The sequence below is a fragment of the Entelurus aequoreus genome, linkage group LG03 (genome assembly GCF_033978785.1).
Source record: "Entelurus aequoreus isolate RoL-2023_Sb linkage group LG03, RoL_Eaeq_v1.1, whole genome shotgun sequence".
Lineage (NCBI taxonomy): Eukaryota > Metazoa > Chordata > Actinopteri > Syngnathiformes > Syngnathidae > Entelurus > Entelurus aequoreus.
In genome coordinates, this window is record NC_084733.1 from 86,521,980 (window position 1) to 86,544,479 (window position 22,500).

A 22,500-nucleotide genomic window follows, 5' to 3' on the forward strand; every position below is an offset into this window, starting at 1 on the left:
TTGGGCACTAATACACCCCCAAACCATCACATATGCTGGCTTTTCAACTTTGCGCCTAGAACAATCCGGATGGTTCTTTTCCTCTTTGTTCCGGAGGACACGACGTCCACAGTTTCTAGAAACAATTGAAACGTGGACTTGTCAGTCCACAGAACACTTTTATACTTTGCATCAGTCCATATTAGATGAGCTTGGACCCAGCCAAGCCGGCGGTGTTTCTGGGTGTTGTTGATAAATGGCTTTCGCTTTGCATAGTAGAGTTTTAACTTGCACTTACAGATGTAGCGACCGACTGTAGTTACTGACAGTGGTTTTCTGAAGTCTTCCTTATCCCATGTGGTGATATCTTTTACAAACTGATGTCGCTTGTTAATGCAGTACAGCCTGAGGGATCGAAAGTCACGGGCTTAGCTGCTTACGTGCAGTGATTCCTCCAGATTCTCTGAAACTTTTGTTGATAATACGGACCTGAAAGGGGTATTTGACAATTGGGGTTGTTAGCATGCTAAGCTAGCAACACACAACCAACGACTTAAGACCACAGTGGTCCAAATTGATTATTCTATGTTCACATGTAGATTTCTACATCCTTGTGTTCTTACAAACCCCGTTTCATACGAGTTGGGGAAATTGTGTTAGATGTCAATATAAACGGAATCCAAATGATTTGCAAATCATTGTATTCCGTTTGTATTTACATCTAACACAATTTCCCAACTCATATGGAAACGGAGTTTGTATATGCTACTGTTTTCATTCAAAAGGCCAATGTTCAAATATTATAATTGTTAACTTTTCCCTATCAGCCATTCCAGAAACCATGGCCCGACTGGAAATGGCCGTAGCTTGCATCTGTTCTTGTCGAGAAAACGCAATCCTTTCAAAAAGGGGGCGTCTCACTAAATCAGGAGCATGCAAGCGCTGACATGCGTGGCAAAGTAGCTGATGTCAGTGTTAGCGCGTTCCCGCCTACATGCCAATAAAGTGTCAGCTATCTAAATGGAACGCTCTCGAATTGCTTGTAGCCACATCGTCTAAGTGTCGGTTTGCTGATCAATGGCCGTGTTGATAGCACATTACCTCGCAAATGTGAGTACACCCCTCTCACAGTTCTTCTACTATGAGGAAAACGGGTATACCTTGGAGTAGTCCGTGTACAGCTCGTATTGCGGTATGGATTTGAAAATCCACTAAAAATCATTGTCTAAATAGCGGACAACAGAGCATGGCGGTGGTAGCATCATGGTCTGGGGTTGCATGAGTGCACTGGGGGAGCTGCGGTTATTAGAGGGACGCATGAATCCCCAAGTGTACTGGGAAATTGCGAAGCGGAACTCGGCACCCTCCTTTTGGTAACGAGCTGTACACTGACTACTTTAAAGTTGCATTTCTATGGTATTGTCCCTTGAGAAGATGGCAGAGACGTTGAGGGGTGAAACGGTCGTCCCTTGTTAATCGATGTTTATCGGTTCGGGACTTTACCGCGATAAATGAATTTCCGCAAGTGAGTAATCATGAATTAATAAACCCAAATGTTCCTAGCAAGAGCATTAAATTACGTTTTTCAACATTATGAACACCTTTTAGCATACTTGCCAACCTTGAGACCTCCAATATCGGGAGGTGGGGGGTCGGGGGTGGGGGTCGAGGGCGTGGTTGGGGGTGTGGTTATTTACAGCTAGAATTCACCAACTCGAGTATTTCATATATATTTCATATATATATATATATATATATATATATATATATATGTATGAAATACTTGACTTTCAGTGAATTCTAGCTATATATATATATATATATATGTATGTATATATATATATATATATATATATATATATATATATATATATATATATATATATATATATATATATATATATATATATATATATATATATATATATATATATATATATATATATATATATATATATATATATATTTATTTTATTTTATTTACCTAGAAAAAGAAAAAAAAATACTTGAATTTCAGTGTTCCGTTGGCTATCCATTAGATGGCAGTATTGTCCTGTTTAACTTCTCCGTTCATTGGGCAGGCTAGTTGTTTATATTGTGGGAAAGCGGACGTGAGAACAGGCTGTCCCCACTCAAGTCTCAGGTCCGCATTGAGCTGGAGGGGGCGTGGCCTCCAGCTCCGGCTGAATACCGGGAGTTTGTCGGGAGAAAATCTCTGCCGGGAGGTTGTCGGGAGAGGCGCTGATACCGGGATTCTCCCGCTAAAAACGGGAGGGTTGGCAAGTATGCCTTTTAGTCACTTTTACACTATTTTCATCCAGTATAGTAGTTGAGCCAATCAGTGGCCACGATACTGAACAGCACACTGATTGGCTTTGGTCTCCTCTTGTGGCTGAAACTACTGGAGTGTTGATATTTTTAGATTATTTGGCCATTTTTATGCTTACCCACATCTGCGGTCCTCTCCAAGGTTTCTCACAGTCATTCAAATCAACGTCCCACTGGGTTGTGAGTTTTTCCTTGCCCTTACGTGGGATCTGAGCCGAGGATGTCGTTGTGGCTTGTGCAGCCCTTTGAGACACTCGTGATTTAGGGCTATATAAATAAACATTGATTGATTGATTGATTGAATTAGCCTGTTCACCTGTGGGATGTCTTTTTTGCCACTTATGCCAGGTTTTTTGAAACATGTTGCAGGCACCAAATTCCAAATGAGCTAATATTTGCAAAAAAATAACACAGTTTACCAGTTCGAACGTTAAGTATCTTGTCTTTGCAGTCCATTCAATTGAATATAAGTTGAAAAGGATTTCCAAATCATTGTATTCGGTTTTTATTCACCATTTACACAAGGTGCCGCCTTCATTGGTGTTGGTTTTGTAGTTGAACATCCTGCCCTATTCTGACTGGCGATTGTGAGAAGAAGGAATATTTTTTCACTTTGGTTCCAATTCAATATGCAAGATCTGCTTGAAAGTGCGAGGGCGAACAAGAAAAGCCGGGGACAAAAAGAGCCTACAAAGATATCTCCAGGGTTCATGGTGCCCGCTGCTCCCATTCCTTTTACCTCCCTGACTTCCTGTATCCTTTTGCAAGCTTTTTGGCTCACGGAGGTCACCGAGGGGGGGGGCGCTTGGCACGTTTGGTCACGACACGAACGAATTAGCCCCAGCCAGCAGGTGCGTAATTATATATGAAAGGAGATTTAAGTGGAACATCACAATGGCATGTGGAAAGTAGGCCAGCGGGGAGAGCGCTTCGGAAAAAAGTCTTATTTATTCCTCTCGCCGCTTCAAACTTTTTTTTGAAGAAATCAGAGGTCACCGCAACTATTTCAAGACTGTCAAAAAATAACTTGAAAAACCCGATCAAGAAACCAGTTTTTGGGGAATGTTTAAGAAGGTTTGACATCCGCCCTTCTATTTTCTGCTATGTCCTCATTAGGGCCGCGGCAAGCTGGAGCCTATCCCAGCTGATTCTTTACCACAGTGCACATACACATCAGTCCTCCACCATTTCCAGCCGATTCCCACAAACTTAACCAATCAATTATCTGCGGCCTCGCAACTTTGTTGCACATTTTGACCGATAAGCGTCATTTTCGTCAAATCGTCCTGTCTATGGCGCTAAGCCCTCTGGGTAATGTACAAAACCCAAAACCAGTGAAGTTGGCACATTGTGTAAATGGTAAATAAAAACAGAATACGAGGATTTGCAAATCCTTTTCAACTTATATTCAATTGAATAGACTGCAAAGACAAGATATTTATTGTTCACACTGAGAAACTTTTGCAACACAGGGGCATTTTTACAACTGTGTTACATGGCCTTTCCTTTTAACAACACCCAGTAAAGGTTTGGGAACTGAGGAGACACATTTTTGAAGCTTTTCAGGTGGAATTCTTTCCCATTCTTGCTTGATGTACAGCTTAAGTTGTTCAACAGTACCCGCACTCTTTTACTACGAAGCCACGCTGTTGTAACACGTGGCTTGGCATTGTCTTGCTGAAATAAGCAGGGGCGTCCAATAACATTGCTTGGATGGCAACATATGTTGCTCCAAAAGCTGTATGTACCTTTCAGCATTAATGGTGCCTTCACAGATGTGTAAGTTACCCATGCCTTGGGCACTAATACACCCCCATACCATCACACATGCTGGCTTTTTTAACTTAGCGCCTAGAACAATCCGGATGGTTCTTTTCCTCTTTGTTCGGGAGGACACGACGTCCACAGTTTCCAAAAACAATTTGAAATGTGGACTCGTCAGACCACGGAACACTTTTCCACTTTGCATCAGTCCATCTTAGATGAGCTCGGGCCCAGCGAAGCCGGCGGCATTTCTGGGTGTTGTTGATAAATGGCTTTGGTTTTGCATAGTAGAGTTTTAACTTGCACTTTACATGTGCAGCGACAAACTGTAGTGACTGACAGTGGGTTTCTGAAGTGTTCCTGAGCCCATGCGGTGATATCCTTTACACACTGATGTCGCTTTTTGATGCAGTACCGCCTGAGGGATCGAATGTCACGGGCATTGAATGTTACGTGCTGTGATTTCTCCATATTCTCTGAACCTTTTGATGATATTACGGACCGTAGATGGCGAAATCCCTAAATTCCTTGCAATAGCTGGTTGACAAATGTTGTTCTTAAACTGTTCGACAATTTTCTCATTTGAGATGTTGTGTGGCGATGGTCTCTCATTCATCGACACATATTTGCGTTATATATTGCAAATAAATAAATGCATGTTTAAAATGGACAAGTACTTTTCAATAAGGAAGTCTTTTGGGCGTTTCTTTCACTTATCACTCATTACGACTATAAGTTATAATTACTTGAAATAGTACAGCAATTTGTCAATAAGCTACGAGTATGTGCTTTTACTGCCATCTAGTGTCTAAATTTAAAGGGGAACTGCACTTTTTTTTCGGAACGTTGCCTACTCACAATGATAAAAGACATGGCGACGGAGGTATTTTTTTCTTTTTAATGCGTTCTAAACATTAAATAAACGTAAATAAAAGTCCGCTTACAATGGGAGGTCCTTTATTTGCCAATAAACCCAGTAAATAACCATTCAAAAACCGCTGAAAATACTCCATTTACATTCCGTGACTTGAATCCATCCATCCACCCATCCATTCTCTGAATAATAACAAGTATTAGTGATAATGTTATTATAAGTCCTGACGCAGACGAACTATTTATTCAATTTGGACACGATCGACCGGCGAGGTGTTTCCTCGCTTCCTTGCGCCCTGGAAGTTGTTCCTAGATCATAAACCATGCGTCTCACCCGGACAGAAGACGTCTCGAGGACCTAGTCCGACAAGTTGGTACACTTTGACAGCCATTTAGGACCCGGAAATAGCGAGAACGAAACAAAAAAAGTGTAGTTCCCCTTTAACTTTAACTCTGTGTGGTATAAAATGAGTAAAACATCAATACAGTACTTAACAAAATCCGGTGATTTGTAGGTTAAACTTAGTTGCAACACTTGAAACATTGCTATCGAATGTATTAAATTACAAGTTGATTCAACCTTATTGGAGAGAAAATAAGCCTCAAAACATCGCAAATTTGGCAGCAACTTTACGAAACAGCTGCCGGAAAATCTGTATATATATTTGTAAACGTCTCTTTGCCGTGAGTCCGAAAGATCTTCCGTGAGCCCGGTAGACAGTTTGAATACAGTCTTTTTATTTTGCCGCAAAGGGTCCGGATTGCTTTCCAGCAGTCTGTTTTAGGCGTGTGTCTCTCGCTTTCTCTCCAGTGCCCAACTCCAACTCCGTGTCTCGTGCCGGCTGCTGCTAATAAAGGCGACAGGCGATTCAATAACAATGGCCCACCTGGGCCATCTACTCACCCGCCGCTGTCTTCGAGGCCGGTCCTTGCACACCCCGTTCCGGGGCAGGCCCGCAGGCCACGCCCCCCTCCACAATATTCTATACTGTAATATTGTACATGGTAACTTGTATTTGCTATATATATATATATAATATGTAAATATTACATATATGTTATATTTTATATTGCTATTACGGTACATTTTTTGTCTACTTTATACCTGCATTATCCTTCCCAGCCGTACCCTTTCCATCCTTTGTAACTGAGCCCCTGTGTGGAGCAATTTCCCTTGGGGATCAATCTAGTTTGTCTAAGTCTTAGTGTAAAATCAGGCATTTTAGGCCGCGACAATCACAAAAAAGCCATTAAAATCCAGGAGGAACGGCTAGATAGAAAACCATTCACACCTATGATATATAGAGGCTGCAGTCATAGAATTGTTTTTTTATTTTATTTTTTTATTGCTTTATTTTTATTTTTTTAATCTATTTTTTTATTGCTTTATTTATTTTTGTATTGCTTTATTTGTTTTTATTTTATTTTTTATTACTTTATTTATTTTTGTATTGCTTTATTAAATTTCCTATGATACTGTACTGAGTCTTTGATTTATTTTGTACGATTTTCCATTTTATCTATTATTTGTGAACTTTCATTTTTTAAATTTGTTCTTAATTTATTATGTCGATTGACCGACCACAGCTGTGACTATTTAAGTGCATCACTTCCGGGTTGAAAATTGCACACTGACGAAGACCTCGTCGAAAACGGTCTGTGTTTGGTAGCGCCTGTGCAGTTTATATAACACATTATTAGAAAGACACGGGTGTTGCTGGCCTTGCTTTTTCTCTTCCTTTAAGAGCAAGCCTGAAGAGAAACTATTACATTGTTCACGATCACGAATGAAAAGTTATTTAGGCTTGGCCTCGTCACTTTAAAGAAAAAACCTTCATCGCCACTTAAAGTGAACGTATGTATGTATACAGTGGAAGCTGGACTTACCAACTTCCAGCAAGTGCTTCTTCCAAAGTTTGTATATTAAATGAAATGTCTCCATTGTAAACAATGTAAACATGAGTGTTGGTTCCAGCCCTGACAAAATATACAGTACCGTGTAACTAACATAACATAACAAGAGGGTGATGGATCAATCGTCTATTTCATAAAAAAGGGCAACACAACCCGTGCCCTGCTGACACACACCCACACACTTGTCACTAGCCCTGTGGTGCACTCACAGTTTGAAATCACTTAACTTTAACAGCTAGGTTGCTGCAATCATTAGGAAGAAAATAATTCAATCCACTTCACCTTGTTGGTTAATCTTCTTTGCACACAGCAGAAGTGGGGGGAAAAAAAAAAAATATATATATATATATATATATATATATATATATATATATATATATATATATATATATATATATATATATATATATATATATATATATATATATATATATATATATATATATATATATATATACATACAATAGATGTCAACATTGTGTATGTGCTGAAAGATTAATTTATTATTGTTTATCGAAATATAACTGGATGTCAACATTGTGTATGCGCTGAAAGAATCATTTATGATTTTTTATCAAAATATAACTATAGATGTCAACATTGTGTATGCGCTGAAAGATTCATTTATGATTGTTTGTCAAAATATAACTGTAGATGTCAACATTGTGTATGTGCTGAACGATTCATTTATGATTGTTTATCAAAATATAACTATAGATGTCAACATTGTGTATGTGCTGAAAGATTCATTTATGATTGTTTATCAAAATATAACTATAGATGTCAACATTGTGTATGTGCTAAAAGATTCATTTATGATTTTTTATCTAAATATAACTATAGATGTCAACATTGTGTATGTGCTGAGAGATTCATTTATTATTGTTTATCAAAATTTAACTGGATGTCAACATTGTGTATGTGCTAAAAGATTCATTTATGATTTTTTATCAAAATATAACTATAGATGTCAACATTGAGTATGTGCTGAAAGATTAATTTAAGATTGTTTATCAAAATATAACTATGGATGTCAACATTGTGTATGCGCTGAAAGATTAATTTATGATTGTTTGTCAAAATATAGCTATAGATGTCAACATTGTGTATGCGCTGTAAGATTCATTTATGATTGTTTATCAAAATATAACTGGATGTCAACATTGTGTATGTGCTGAATGACTCATGTATGATTGTTTATCAAAATATAACTATAGATGTCAACATTGTGTATGTGCTGAACGATTCATTTATGATTGTTTATCAAAATATAACTATGGATGTCAACATTGTGTATGCGCTGAAAGATTAATTTATGATTGTTTGTCAAAATATAACTATAGATGTCAACATTGTGTATGCGTTGTAAGATTCATTTATGATTGTTTATCAAAATATAACTGGATGTCAACATTGTGTATGTGCTGAATGACTCATGTATGATTGTTTATCAAAATATAACTATAGATGTCAACATTGTGTATGTGCTGAACGATTCATTTATGATTGTTTATCAAAATATAACTATAGATGTCAACATTGTGTACGTGCTGAAAGATTCATTTATGATTATTTATCAAAATATAACTATGGATGTCAACATTGTGTATGCGCTGAAAGATTCATTTATGATTCAGTAAATGTTTCAAAAATGTTTGAAAAGGTAGCACATCCCAAAATTTAGACTAGTAGGACAAAATACTCACATTTCACTTGATTTATTGCTCACATCAAAAAAGAGGAACGCTTACGCGTTTCGGCACGTGGCCTTCGTCAGAGCGTTTAAGAGTACATACAATTTCAGTGTCAATTTATACATACACACACACTCAGAGTTCACAACTGGGAATTGGATCCAATTACTGGGGAACCAATCACATGTCTTCTTCCTTGCTGATGCTGGGACCAATTTTCAGGTGGAGCTTCTGCAAAACACTGTTGTTAGGACTAGCATACACTAGATGGCACTGGACTGGATACTGGATGACTACAATGACACAGAAGGAACAATTATGTTAAAAAACATTTTAGGCTATAGTCATCATTGAGTCCATTTGGTGTCATAGTATTGAGTGTGTAGATCCAGAACATTTCTCTCTGTGATAGTTTTTTCAAAATATCTCCTCCTCTTTTGGGCATCATGATTTGTTCAATCCCATAGAATCTTAATGAAGAGGGTGAACCGTGGTTTGCTTCAGAGTAATGTCTTGCAATGGCATAGTCCATATTGCCTGTACGAATTGCTGTTTTGTGCTCAGATATTCTTTGTTTTAGCGGCCTTTTGGTTTTTCCAATGTAGGCTAAGCTACAGGGACATAATAGCATGTAGACCACATGAGTTGACTTACAGTTGATGAATTCCCTTATTGGAATTTTCTTCCCAGTGTGAGGATGGTTAAATGATTTAGTTTTTGTTGTATTGTTACAGCAGGCACAGTTACCACATCTATACATGCCTGTTGTTGTTGTTGTTGTCAACCATGTGGTGGTCTTTTTGGGAATCATATTCTTATACATGACCATGTTTTTAATTGTAGGCGCTCTCCTGAAAGCAAAAAGAGGTGGGGATTTGCAGAGGTCCTTTAGTGTTTCTTCTGCTTGGAGCACATGCCAGTGTTTCTTGAGTGTCTCCTTTATTTGTGAAGCACAATGGTTGAATTCAGTGGAGAAACAGGCCCGGCTTGGATTCTTAGTTTTCTGAATGTTGGACAGGAGATCAGTACGAGCAGTAGTATTAGCTCGCTGTATGGCTTTCTGAATAGAGTTAGAGGCATAACCTCTTTCTTTGAACCGAGCAGCCATGATTATTTCTTTGGAGTGAAAGTCCTCAAGGTCTGAACAGTTGCGTTTGAGCCTCAAAAACTGACCCACTGGGATATTGTCCTTTAGGGGTTTGGGATGATTGCTTGTGGCATGTAATATTGAATTTCGTTCCATATCTTTTCTATAAATAGAAGTGTGAATAGCTCCTGTTTCATCTTTATGTATGCTCAAATCCAAATAATTAATCTTTTCAGTGCTATGTTCACAGGTGAATTTAAGGAACGCTGAACTATTGTTGAGATATTTCACAAAGTCCATCAATTCTTCTTGCGTCCCCTCCCAAAATATCAGGATGTCATCAATGTATCGTTTGTACAGTTTTATATTTGAATGGTAAGGGTTACTATTTGGGTCATGTATGACTTCTTCTTCCCATTTCCCTACCACTAATCCAGCTACAGAGGGCGCTGTTGCGGTCCCCATCGCAGTCCCTGCTTGTTGGAGATACCATTTGGAGTCATACAGCATGTAGTTGTGAGCTATTCACACTTCTATTTATAGAAAAGATATGGAACGAAATTCAATATTACATGCCACAAGCAATCATCCCAAACCCCTAAAGGACAATATCCCAGTGGGTCAGTTTTTGAGGCTCAAACGCAACTGTTCAGACCTTGAGGACTTTCACTCCAAAGAAATAATCATGGCTGCTCGGTTCAAAGAAAGAGGTTATGCCTCTAACTCTATTCAGAAAGCCATACAGCGAGCTAATACTACTGCTCGTACTGATCTCCTGTCCAACATTCAGAAAACTAAGAATCCAAGCCGGGCCTGTTTCTCCACTGAATTCAACCATTGTGCTTCACAAATAAAGGAGACACTCAAGAAACACTGGCATGTGCTCCAAGCAGAAGAAACACTAAAGGACCTCTGCAAATCCCCACCTCTTTTTGCTTTCAGGAGAGCGCCTACAATTAAAAACATGGTCATGTATAAGAATATGATTCCCAAAAAGACCACCACATGGTTGACAACAACAACAACAACAGGCATGTATAGATGTGGTAACTGTGCCTGCTGTAACAATACAACAAAAACTAAATCATTTAACCATCCTCACACTGGGAAGAAAATTCCAATAAGGGAATTCATCAACTGTAAGTCAACTCATGTGGTCTACATGCTATTATGTCCCTGTAGCTTAGCCTACATTGGAAAAACCAAAAGGCCGCTAAAACAAAGAATATCTGAGCACAAAACAGCAATTCGTACAGGCAATATGGACTATGCCATTGCAAGACATTACTCTGAAGCAAACCACGGTTCACCCTCTTCATTAAGATTCTATGGGATTGAACAAATCATGATGCCCAAAAGAGGAGGAGATATTTTGAAAAAACTATCACAGAGAGAAATGTTCTGGATCTACACACTCAATACTATGACACCAAATGGACTCAATGATGACTATAGCCTAAAATGTTTTTTAACATAATTGTTCCTTCTGTGTCATTGTAGTCATCCAGTATCCAGTCCAGTGCCATCTAGTGTATGCTAGTCCTAACAACAGTGTTTTGCAGAAGCTCCACCTGAAAATTGGTCCCAGCATCAGCAAGGAAGAAGACATGTGATTGGTTCCCCAGTAATTGGATCCAATTCCCAGTTGTGAACTCTGAGTGTGTGTGTATGTATAAATTGACACTGAAATTGTATGTACTCTTAAACGCTCTGACGAAGGCCACGTGCCGAAACGCGTAAGCGTTCCTCTTTTTTGATGTGAGCAATAAATCAAGTGAAATGTGAGTATTTTGTCCTACTAGTCTAAATTTTGGGATGTGCTACCTTTTCAAACATTTTTGAAACATTTACTGGATTACTTTTTTTGGGTTTGGCACTCCATCTTGAATCACATTGAGAAGCGCAATCTCCTTTTTGAACCATTCATTTATGATTGTTTATCAAAATATAACTATAGATGTCAACATTTTGTATGTGCTGAAAGATTCATTTATGATTCTTTATCTAAATATAACTATAGATGTCAACATTGTGTACGTGCTGAAAGATTCATTTATGATTGTTTATCAGAATATAACTATAGATGTCGACATTGTGTGCGTGCTGAATGATTCATTTATGATTGTTAATCAAAATATAACTATAGATGTTAACATTGTGTATGCGCTGAAAGATTCATTTATGATTGTTTATCAAAATATAATTATAGATGTCAACATTGTGTATTTGCTGAAAGATTAATTCATGATTGTTTATCAAAATATAACTATAGATGTCAACATTGTGTATGTGCTGAGAGATTCATTTATGATTGTTTATCAAAATATAACTATAGATGTCAACATTGTGTACGTGCTGAAAGATTCATTTATGATTGTTTATCAAAATATAACTATAGATGTCAACATTGTGTATGTGCTGAGAGATTCATTTATGATTATTTATCAAAATATAACTATAGATGTTGACATTGTGTATGTGCGGAAAGATTCATTTATTATTGTTTATCAAAATATAACTATGGATGTCAATATTGTGTATGCGCTGAGAGTTTACTTTATGATTAGTTTATCAAAATGTAATTATAGATGTCAACATTGTAAATTTGCTGAAAGATTAATTAATGATTGTTTATCAAAATATAACTATAGACGTCAACATTGTGTGCGTGCTGAAAGATTAATTTATGATTGTTAATCAAAATATAACTATAGATGTTAACATTGTGTATGCGCTGAAAGATTCATTTATGATTGTTTATCAAAATATAATTATAGATGTCAACATTGTGTATGTGCTGAGAGATTCATTTATGATTGTTTATCAAAATATAACTATAGATGTCAACATTTTGTATGCGCTGAAAGATTCATTTATGATTCTTTATCTAAATATAACTATAGATGTCAACATTGTGTACGTGCTGAAAGATTCATATATGATTGTTTATCAGAATAGAACTATAGATGTCGACATTGTGTATGTGCTTAAAGATTAATTTATGATTGTTGTCTTGTTTATCAGAATATAACTATAGATGTCTTCATTGTGTATGTGCTGAAAGATTCATTTATGATTGTTGTCTTTGGTAAAAATCTAACTCTTTTAGGTTTAGCTCACATTTGCTTTCTTCCGTTTAGACTCGCCAAGTTGGTGCTTTACGAAACACTCGTTTTGAACTCCGAAACAAGATAAAATACAAATAATATCAAGATAATGCTTAGTGGAAAATAGTAAACTTTAAAAGTATATCAAATAAACCTTTAACAAAGTGATCACTGCAAAGTGAAACTAAATATTTAACAGTGAAATGCGAAAGACAGGTCTCTTTTGCGGAAAATCTAATTTCATCTCCTGGTAGAGAATGGTGTACAACTCAAAATAGGCAGAATGGTGTTAATCGTTTTTTTGCGCCTGAACTCTTCATGTGTAGATTAGTTTTTTGGGGGACGTGGGAGGAAGCCAGTAATGTATCTGAAGAGAAACTACCAGCTGCAGTCAATCATAATCACTAAAGTCTATTTTCAAAGAGCTTTGCCTAATCAGATTTTAAAAAACAACAAAATGTGGGAGGAAACCGGACTACTGTACATGAAGTTACTATGTGTTGGCCTTGTCAAGTTAAAATCCATTCTGGAATCTTATTGAAGGGGGCAGTACGATGGCACAGGGGTTAGTACATGTGCCTCACAATACCAAGGTCCTGGGTTCGATCCACGGGTTCGGGGTCTTTCTGTGTGTAGTTTGCATGTTCTCCCCCTGACTGCGTGGGTTCCCTCCGGGTACTCCGGCTTCCTCCCACCTCCAAAGACATGCACCTGGGGATAGGTTGATTGGCAACACTAAATTGACCATAGCGTGTGAATGTTGTCTGTCTGTTTTGGCTCTGCGATGAGGTGGCGACTTGTCCAGGGTGTACCCAGCCTTCCGCCCGAATGCAGCTAAGATAGGTTACCGCGACCCCAATAGGGACGAACGGTAGAAAATGGATGGATGGAATCTTATTGAAGTATTTAGTTGAACGTACGTATGGCTTTGTTTGGGGGTGTGGTCAATCATGAACAATAAATTTGTACAACTTGGCCTTGTCAAGTTAACAGATATCAAAGAACCTTCGCATTACTTATTTAAAAATGTTAAGATTTGGTGGATGTGGTAGGAAGCTAGACTACCCGAAGAGAAACTACCAGCTGCAGTCACTAACAAGAAGGGAACAGGGCTCGGCATTCTGGGACCAGGGTTTGTAACATTTTGGGTCTGCAGGGGGAAGTCGAAGTGTCCGAAGTAATCCTACAAACCCAGATGTCTGATGTTCGAACCACAATGAACCAACGTCCGTTTTTCCAGCTGCAGTCACTAACAAGAAGGGAACAGGGCTCGGCATTCTGGGACCAGGGTTTTTAAAATGTTTGGGTCTGCAGGGGAAAGTCGAAGTGTCCGAAGTAATCCTACAAACCCAGATGTCTGATGTTCGAACCACAATGAACCAACATCCGTTTTTCCAGCTGCAGTCACTAACAAGAAGGGAACAGGGCTCGGCATTCTGGGACCAGGGTTTTTAAAATGTTTGGGTCTGCAGGGGGAAGTCGAAGTGTCCGAAGTAATCCTACAAACCCAGATGTCTAATGTTCGAACCACAATGAACCAACGTCCGTTTTTCCAGCTGCAGTCACTAACAAGAAGGGAACAGGGCTGGGCATTCTGGGACCAGGGTTTTTTAACATTTTGGGTCTGCAGAGGGAAGTCGAAGTGTCCGAAGTAATCATACAAACCCTGATGTCTGATGTTCGAACCACAATGAACCAACATCCGTTTTTCCCTGCCTTTCAGGTACGGCGACATGGTGCCAAAGACCATCGTGGGGAAAGTGTTCGGCTCCATATGTTCCCTGAGCGGGGTACTGGTCATCGCCTTGCCGGTTCCCGTCATCGTGTCAAACTTCAGCCGCATTTACCACCAAAGCCAGAGGGCGGAGAAGCGACGAGCCCAGAGGGTACTAAACCCCCTTCTGCTGTCTTATATCGCCTTCTTTTTATTTGGCTTTTATCTGCTCCCCCCTCCTCTTCTGTTGCTGTGGCAGTGGCAGAACAAACCCTATCTTCCAGGAATATTGATCTTATTAAGAGCAATAATGTCAGTGTGTGTTTTCCCCTGCTGAAGGTGTTTGCTAAGACCCCCTTTCCTCAAGCATTGGTTCCTCCTCGCTAGATACTGGGGTGGTTGGCGGGGGGGGCTGCCACGGGGAGATGCAGCCAATTAGCCAGGCATCAAAAGGGCTAAAACCGAGGTCTGTTTGTTCAAACAGAAATCTCGGCTCGCTAGAATCCGTGCAACGAAGATTCGGGGCACTAGTTCCTATATGCGCTACAAACAAAATGGGCTCCTGATCGACTCGCTGAAGGAGGTAATGAGGGGGGTCAAGCGGCGGCTCGGGGGCCTCGCTGACGCTTGCATGCCGCTCGGCTCGTCCGGGGCGGGGTGGGGCAGTGGGCGGGACGTGGGGCGGGACAGGGGTTGGTTTGGGCCATGCCGCCACACTCATCTTCAGCGCTTCCTTTGTGATCGTCCTCTCTCCTCTTGCATCCCACCTTCTCTCAGCATTGACACGCTTTCAGTCTCTCTCTCTGTCCATGCAGCAGGCGGTGGGGCCAGGCAGGCACACTGGCCTTCTGGCGGGGGAACATTCCAGTCACACTGACTCATGACCCAGCTCTGCATGTCTATCCAACAGGGTTTGGAGGGGAAGGAGGGAATGAAAGGCTTCCCGGACAGTAGGTGTGCCTCCGGAGGCCGTCTGCTCGGCCTGCATCTCCTCTAAACTCTGTTTCTGATCTGCTGCGTGTTCTTTCTAGAACATCCCCGGGCTGTAGTGCAGACTAACACCTTCCATCCCAGGGCTGTGCAGAGCTTCATCCAAAAGTGTGTGTGGTGTTGTTGTGATTGCGGTTCTGTGCTGTGTTTGGTGCAGTGTGTTCGATCTGTGTCTAAGGTGCGCCTCCTCTGTTTCGCCATTGGACTTTGCCGCGGTCCTTTCTCGTCAAAATTCCGAATGGCCACCAAAAACTGTTCCTCATGCATCTCTAGACCATCCTCATCCTCACCGGGTTGCAGTAGATTGGCTGCAGCATTTTCAAGCCTCTACGCTTTGTGTACTCTCCACTACATCTCTGCCTGACAGTCATTGCATCAGATCTGAGGTGTGCACAGTCCCAACCTGCTTATCGGCACTTTCCCCCCCCACCCCCACTTTGTGTGTTCCAAGGCCTCCAAGGTGGCAGGACAAGCCCTGGTGGGGAAGACCTCCAGCCCTCCGTTTGAGAGCCAGCATCATCATCTACTGCACTGCCTGGAGAAGACCACGGTAATCTTTTTTCTTCACCTCAAACATTTATCCAACGGCAGCTCATACCAAATCTACAGCTGGTTGCTCATTGGTCGGGCAGATCGTTGGCATGACAATGAACTGCTAACGTAAGCTTAGGCTATTTCCGTGCCTTAGTGCTGGAAGCTAGCTGTAAATGCTCTAAACATAGACGCAAAAAGAACGTGTTAATTGGCAGCAGGCGATAATTAGGGAGATTGGAGAGCATGAGACGAAGTGGAAAAGATATGCAGCTCTCTTTGACCGCCCGGTCATTTAATAATAATATAGCACGACACAGCAGCAACACAACCAATGTTGTAATGGCGGTAAGGAGCCAGCATTAATACTATTAATGAGTTGACTGTGAACAAGTAACAAGTATGAGACCAACATCTGCGGTAGATGAAGCTCATGATTAGCGATGGGTGTTGTTGACATTTTAACATATACTAGTCCCGAAGTGGTACTTTAAGAGGGAACTGCACTTTTTTTGGGAATTTTGCCCATCATTCACAATCCTTATGTAAGACAAGGACACGTTTTTCTTTTTTTATGCATTCTAAACATTAAATAAATGCGATTAAAAGTCTGCATACAATGTAGCCTGTAAGAGCCGCTCTATTCTGCTTATAAAGTGCTTAAAAAAACATCCAAACACCTCCATTAAGGTTTTATATACATTATGGGGGTAGGGTTAGGGGGGTAGGGTTAAAGGGTTAGGGTTAAGGTTAGGGTTAGGGTTGCCGACTGCTAGGATGTTCTTATGAAAAGAGGGGGGGTGGAACCAAACATCTTTTCGTGTCTTTTTTCGCCATTACCGGGTCTAAATTGGCTGTCAAAGTGTACCAACTTGTCCTCATCCTTCTACTATCCAGGTTAGAGGCTTTATTTATAATCTGGCATAAACTTCCATGAGCTCCGAGGCGAGGAAGGATCTCACTAGCTGATGATGTAAACAGAGGCACATAAATAGTCCGTCTGCGTTAGCACTTATAATAACAATGTCACTAACGCTTGTTAATATTCAAGTCGCCAAATGTAAATGGAGTATTGTTGGCGGTTTATGAATGGTCATTTTACGGGTGGAACAGTGGGACTCACAGTAAGCGGATTTTTATTTACGTTTATTTACGAGTTAAAATGCATTTTTATAAAAATCCATCCTCTCAATTGCTCTGTTTATTGCTATTCTGAATGTTGCTGGGATTGCATTATCATGGTATTGTTGTGTATTGTTTTGTTGGATTGCGTTTCTATGGTATTGTTGTGTATTGTTGGATTGATTAATACATTCTTTAAGAAATAAAATAAAATAAAATAAAATAAAAATAAAAATCCATCCGTCGTCATGGGTTTCATATTGATTGTAAACGATAGGCAACATTCCCCAAAAAGTGCAGTTCCCCTTTAAAGGTGCTCAAAATATTCGCATTTTTGTAAAAAAATTAATAAATAATTTAAAAAAATTATGCTTTTTATGGAATTTCATGACATTCGAGTTGAACAGACCAGTTATTTAAAGTATATAAATATAAATGTGAAATTAAGATTAACAACCAATTATCCTATGTATTGCAGCAACATAGAACATCGAGAAGGGGGAAAAAAACGACTAACTTGAGTTGTAATATTGACGCTCAAAATTCCGGGTGTTGCTGAATGCAACCTCGCTTGTCTTAACCGTCATTGGTGCATAATGAGGAAGTGCTGTTACTCTTGTTGTGGCTGTGTTAAAGCAGAACTGCGCTTTTTTGGGGGGGGGGATTTTGATGGATGTTGTTTTTTTTTAATGCATTCTAACGAGTAAATAAATGCGATCAAAAGTCAACTCACAACGGAGCCTACGGTAGCTCTTAATAAACATTTAATACATACATGATGTAAGTATTTATGTAATCTAGTAACATTCATAATAAGATGTAATATATACAGTACATGATGTAAGTATGTATTTAATGTAGTAACATTTATAATAACATGTAATATATACATGATGTAAGTATATATGTAATGTAGTAACATTCATAATAACATGTAATATATACATGATGTAAGTATATATGTAATGTAGTAACATGTAATATATACATGCATGTTATTATGTTATTAACCAGTGAAGTTGGCACGTTGTGTAAATGGTAAATAAAAACAGAATTCAATGATTTGCGAATCCTTTTCAACTTATATTCAATTGAATTGACTGCAAAGACAAGATATTTAATGTTCAAACTGAGAAAGTTTATTTTTTTTTGCATTTTTGAAGCTTTTCAGGTGGAATTCTTTCCCATTCTTGCTTGATGTACAGCTTAAGTTGTTCAACAGTCCGGGGGTCTCCGTTGTGGTATTTTAGGCTTCATAATGCACCACACATTTTCTAATGGGAGACAGGTCTGGACTACAGGCAGGCCAGTCTAGTACCCGCACTCTTTTACTATGAAGCCCCTTGTTTCAGCATTGTCTTGCTTAAATAAGCAGGGGCGTCCATGATAACGTTGCTTGGATGGCAACATATGTTGCTCCAAAACCTGTATGTACCTTTCAGAATTAATGGTGCCTTCACAGATGTGTAAGTTACCCATGTCTTGGGCACTAATAGTGAAGTGAAGTGAAGTGAAGTGAATTACATTTATATAGCGCTTTTTCTCAAGTGACTCAAAGCGCTTTACATAGTGAAACCCAATATCTAAGTTACATTTAAACCAGTGTGGGTGGCACTGGGAGCAGGTGGGTAAAGTGTCTTGCCCAAGGACACAACGGAAGTGTCTAGGATGGCGGAAGCGGGGATCGAACCTGCAACCCTCAAGTTGCTGGCACAGCCGCTCTACAAACCGAGCTATACCGCCCCATAGTAGGGAAGTGAGTGTAGTGAAGCATGTTTAGTTATTCCCCGTCCTGCAGGGATGATACCCGCAAGAAACGCACTCCACCCGTCGCCATGGAGGCGAGGATTAGTGACCTAAAAGTAGCTAAAACACCGCCGACTGCGGGTGGACCTCATTATTATTATTAATACACCCCCATACCATCACACATGCTGGCTTTTACACTTTGCGCCTAGAACAATCCGGATTGTTCTTTTCCTCTTTGTTCCGGAGGACAAAGCATCCACAGTTTAAAAAAACTATTTGAAATATGGACTCGTCAGACCACGGAACACTTTCCCACTTTGCATCAGTCCATCTTAGATGAGCTCGGGCCCAGTTTCTGGGTGTTGTTGATAAACGGCTTCCGCTTCGCATAGTAGAGCTTTAACTTGCACTTACAGACGTAGCGACCAACTGTGGTTACTGACAGCGGTTTTCTGAAGTGTTCCTGAGCCCACGTGGTGATATCCTTTACACACCGATGTCGCTTTTTGATGCAGTACCGCCGGAGGGATCGACGGTCCGTAATATCATCGCTTACGTGCAGTGATTTCTCCAGACCCTCTGAACCTTTTGATGATATTACGGAGCGTAGATGGTGAAATCCCGAAATTCCTTGCAATAGCTGGTTGAGAAATGTTGTTCTTAAACAATTTGCTCGCGCATTCGTTGACAAAGCGGTGACCCTCGCCCCGTCCTTGTTTGTGAATTTCATGGGAGCTGCTTTTACACCCAATCACGGCGCCCACCTGTTCCCAATTAGCCCGTTCACCTGTGGGAGGTTCCCGTGACGAGCACTCCTCAACTTGCTCAGTCTTTTTTGCCACTTGTGCCAGCTTTTTTGAAACACTCCAAATGAGCTAATATTTCTTTTCCAGTGTGAACGTTAAATATCTTGTCTTTGCGGTCTATTCAATTGAATATGAGTTGAAAAGGATTTGGTGTTCTGTTTTTATTTACCATTTACGCAACGTGCCGACTTCACTGGTTTTGGGTTTTGTGATACAGTCAGAATTTGTCCGGTGCCTATAAAAGTACTGGATTTGGCATAAAGACCAGAAAAGGGACTTGGACTCAACTCCTACTTCTGACAGTGAACCAATATTTGTTTGTGTGATCAAAGACGTTTCAAAGCGCACAAAGAAAGCCTTCCTTCTGGGCACGTTTCATCACATCATGCAGGCCCATTAACAGCAGCACCCGGCCGTCACACAAATAGAACCACAGAGATTTTTTATTTTTTTTTTTTTATTTTTTTTTTTTCCACCCGTGTGCTAAATGTGGAATCTATTCATATGCGGCAGGAGTTAAAAATAGCGCGCAAATGGGGGGCTGGGGAATATTCATGCATTCTTCTTCTCTCCGCCTCCTCCCCTCAGCGCCAAGTTAAGATAACATAGCTGCAGCCAGCCAGAAGGATTATTCCCGCCAAACAAACCGGCGTGCTTGATTTTACGCCATGTATAATTTAGAGGCCTAAGAGCCTTTTAAATGCGAGGCTGCGACACGAGTTTTACACTTGACAGTAAATCAGTTCTTCCTTTTTAATGACCCCGCTGCTTTATGTGTGTGTGTGTGGGGGCTCCCATAAGACCACAATGCACATATTTGCATCAACTGTCTGCTGCTGTGCCAAAGTTCAGACCGGTGCTGTGCTGCCCCCTGCTGGGAGGCTCCTTGGGTGTAGAGCTGCGCCCTTCAAATCGCGCTCATTTGTCACGGGGGGGATGAGAGTGAATGCTTGCACAGATGGCACTTCATGCGGACATCTGGCCCCCGTGCAGTCCCGTATGACGGCCTTGCCATTTGTTCAACTGTAGGGGCCACAAAACGCTGCTTAGCTGCGCTCACCTTCCTGCTGTTGAGGAGGCAGTGGTCGTTTTGCCTCTCAGACCCCACCGTGTCGTTTTACTGGCGGGGCTTTTATTTTGAAAATGTCGCGGAGCACGTTAAATGACGTGGAGGGCCAAATTAAATAACGTTGCAGACCACGTTAAATAAAGTGGCAGGCCGAATTAAATATCGTAGCAGACCACTTTATATGATGTGGCAGACCACAATAAATGATGTGGCAGGCAACTTTAAATAACGTTGCAGACCACGTTAAATGATGTGGCAGGCCAAATTAAATTTTTATTTTTTTTCAGGCCACTTTAAATAATGTGGCTAAGGGCCAAATTAAAAACGTTGCAGGCCACATTAAATGATGTGGCAGGCCAGATTAAATAACGTTGCAGACCACATTAAATGATGTGGCAGACCACATTAAATGATGTGGCAGGCCATTTTAAATAACGTTGCAGACAACATTAAAGGATGTGGCAGACCACGTTAAATGATGCGGAGTGCCAATTCAGATAACGTTGCAGACCACATTAAATTATGTGGCAGGCAATTTATTTAATTTAATTTTTTATTTTTTTAAAATTGTTTTACTTGTTTTAATTTAATTTTATTTATTTGTATTTTTTTTATTTAATTTAATTTTTTAATTTTTGTTAATTTAAAAAAAAAAAAAATTATTTCTATATTTTTTATTTTTTTTTTAATTATTTTATTAAAAATGTTTTAATTTAAATAAAAATCTTCATTTTATTTTATTTTTTTTAATTATTTGTATTTATTTTTTAAATTAAAAAAAAAAAATTCTAATTTTTTTTTTTTTATATATTTTTTAATTTTTTGTAATTTGTTGTAATTTTTTGTAACTTTTTTAAATTTTTTCTAATTTTTAAAAAAATGTGTAATTGTAGTTACATTTTTTTTTTTTTAGGCCATCCTTAAATAATGTGGCAGACCACATTAAATGATGTGGCAGACCACATTAATTATGTGGCAGGCCAATTTAAATAATGTGGCAGACCACATTAAATGATGTGGGGGGCCAATTTAAAAACGTTGCAGACCACATTAAATGAAGTAGCAGGCCAACTTTAATAACGTTGCAGACCACATTAAATGATGTGGCAGACCACAATAAATGATGTGGAGGGCAAAATTAAAAACGTTGCAGACCAACTAAATGAAGTGGCAGGCCAAATTAAATAATGTTGCAGAACACAATAAATGATGTGGAGGGCCAAATTAAAAATGTTGCAGGCCAAAATAAATGATGTGGCAGGCCAAATTAAATAATGTTGCAGACCACATAAAATGATGTGGAGGGCCAAATTAAAAATGTTGCAGACCACATTAAATGAAGTGGCAGACCACAATAAATGATGTGGCAGGCCAAATTAAATAATGTTGCAGACCACAATAAATGATGTGGAGGGCCAAATTAAAAATGTTGCAGGCCACAATAAATGATGTGGCAGGCCAAATTAAATAATGTTGCAGACCACAATAAATGATGTGGAGGGCCAAATTAAAAATGTTGCAGGCCACAATAAATGATGTGGCAGGCCAATTTAAATAATGTTGCAGACCACGATAAATGATGTGGAGGGCCAAATTAAAAACGTTGCAGACCAACTAAATGAAGTGGCAGGCCACATTAAAATAATATTGTGACGTCATTCAGACGTGTGGTAAATGGACCGCAGCACAACACGTGGACTGCACATTTATCAGAACCAGATCATTTTTCCAATGGCGCTCTTTCCATACTGGATGGTAAATGAGGGTAGATGC

The 22,500-nt window shown here is 39.6% G+C and overlaps 1 protein-coding gene across 2 annotated transcripts in view; it reads left to right on the forward strand.

The window, feature by feature from the left end:
* Nucleotides 1-22,500, forward strand: part of LOC133647026 (potassium voltage-gated channel subfamily D member 2-like) — a 177,272-nt gene that overhangs the window by 148,176 nt on the left and 6,596 nt on the right. Inside the window, exons 3-5 of one of the 2 annotated variants that reach the window (XM_062043068.1) lie at nucleotides 14,470-14,632; nucleotides 14,945-15,043; nucleotides 15,902-16,000. In XM_062043068.1, coding sequence (XP_061899052.1) covers nucleotides 14,470-14,632; nucleotides 14,945-15,043; nucleotides 15,902-16,000 — 361 coding nt within the window. The remainder of the gene's footprint in view (nucleotides 1-14,469; nucleotides 14,633-14,944; nucleotides 15,044-15,901; nucleotides 16,001-22,500) is intronic. The other variant, XM_062043069.1, reaches the window with a different exon arrangement.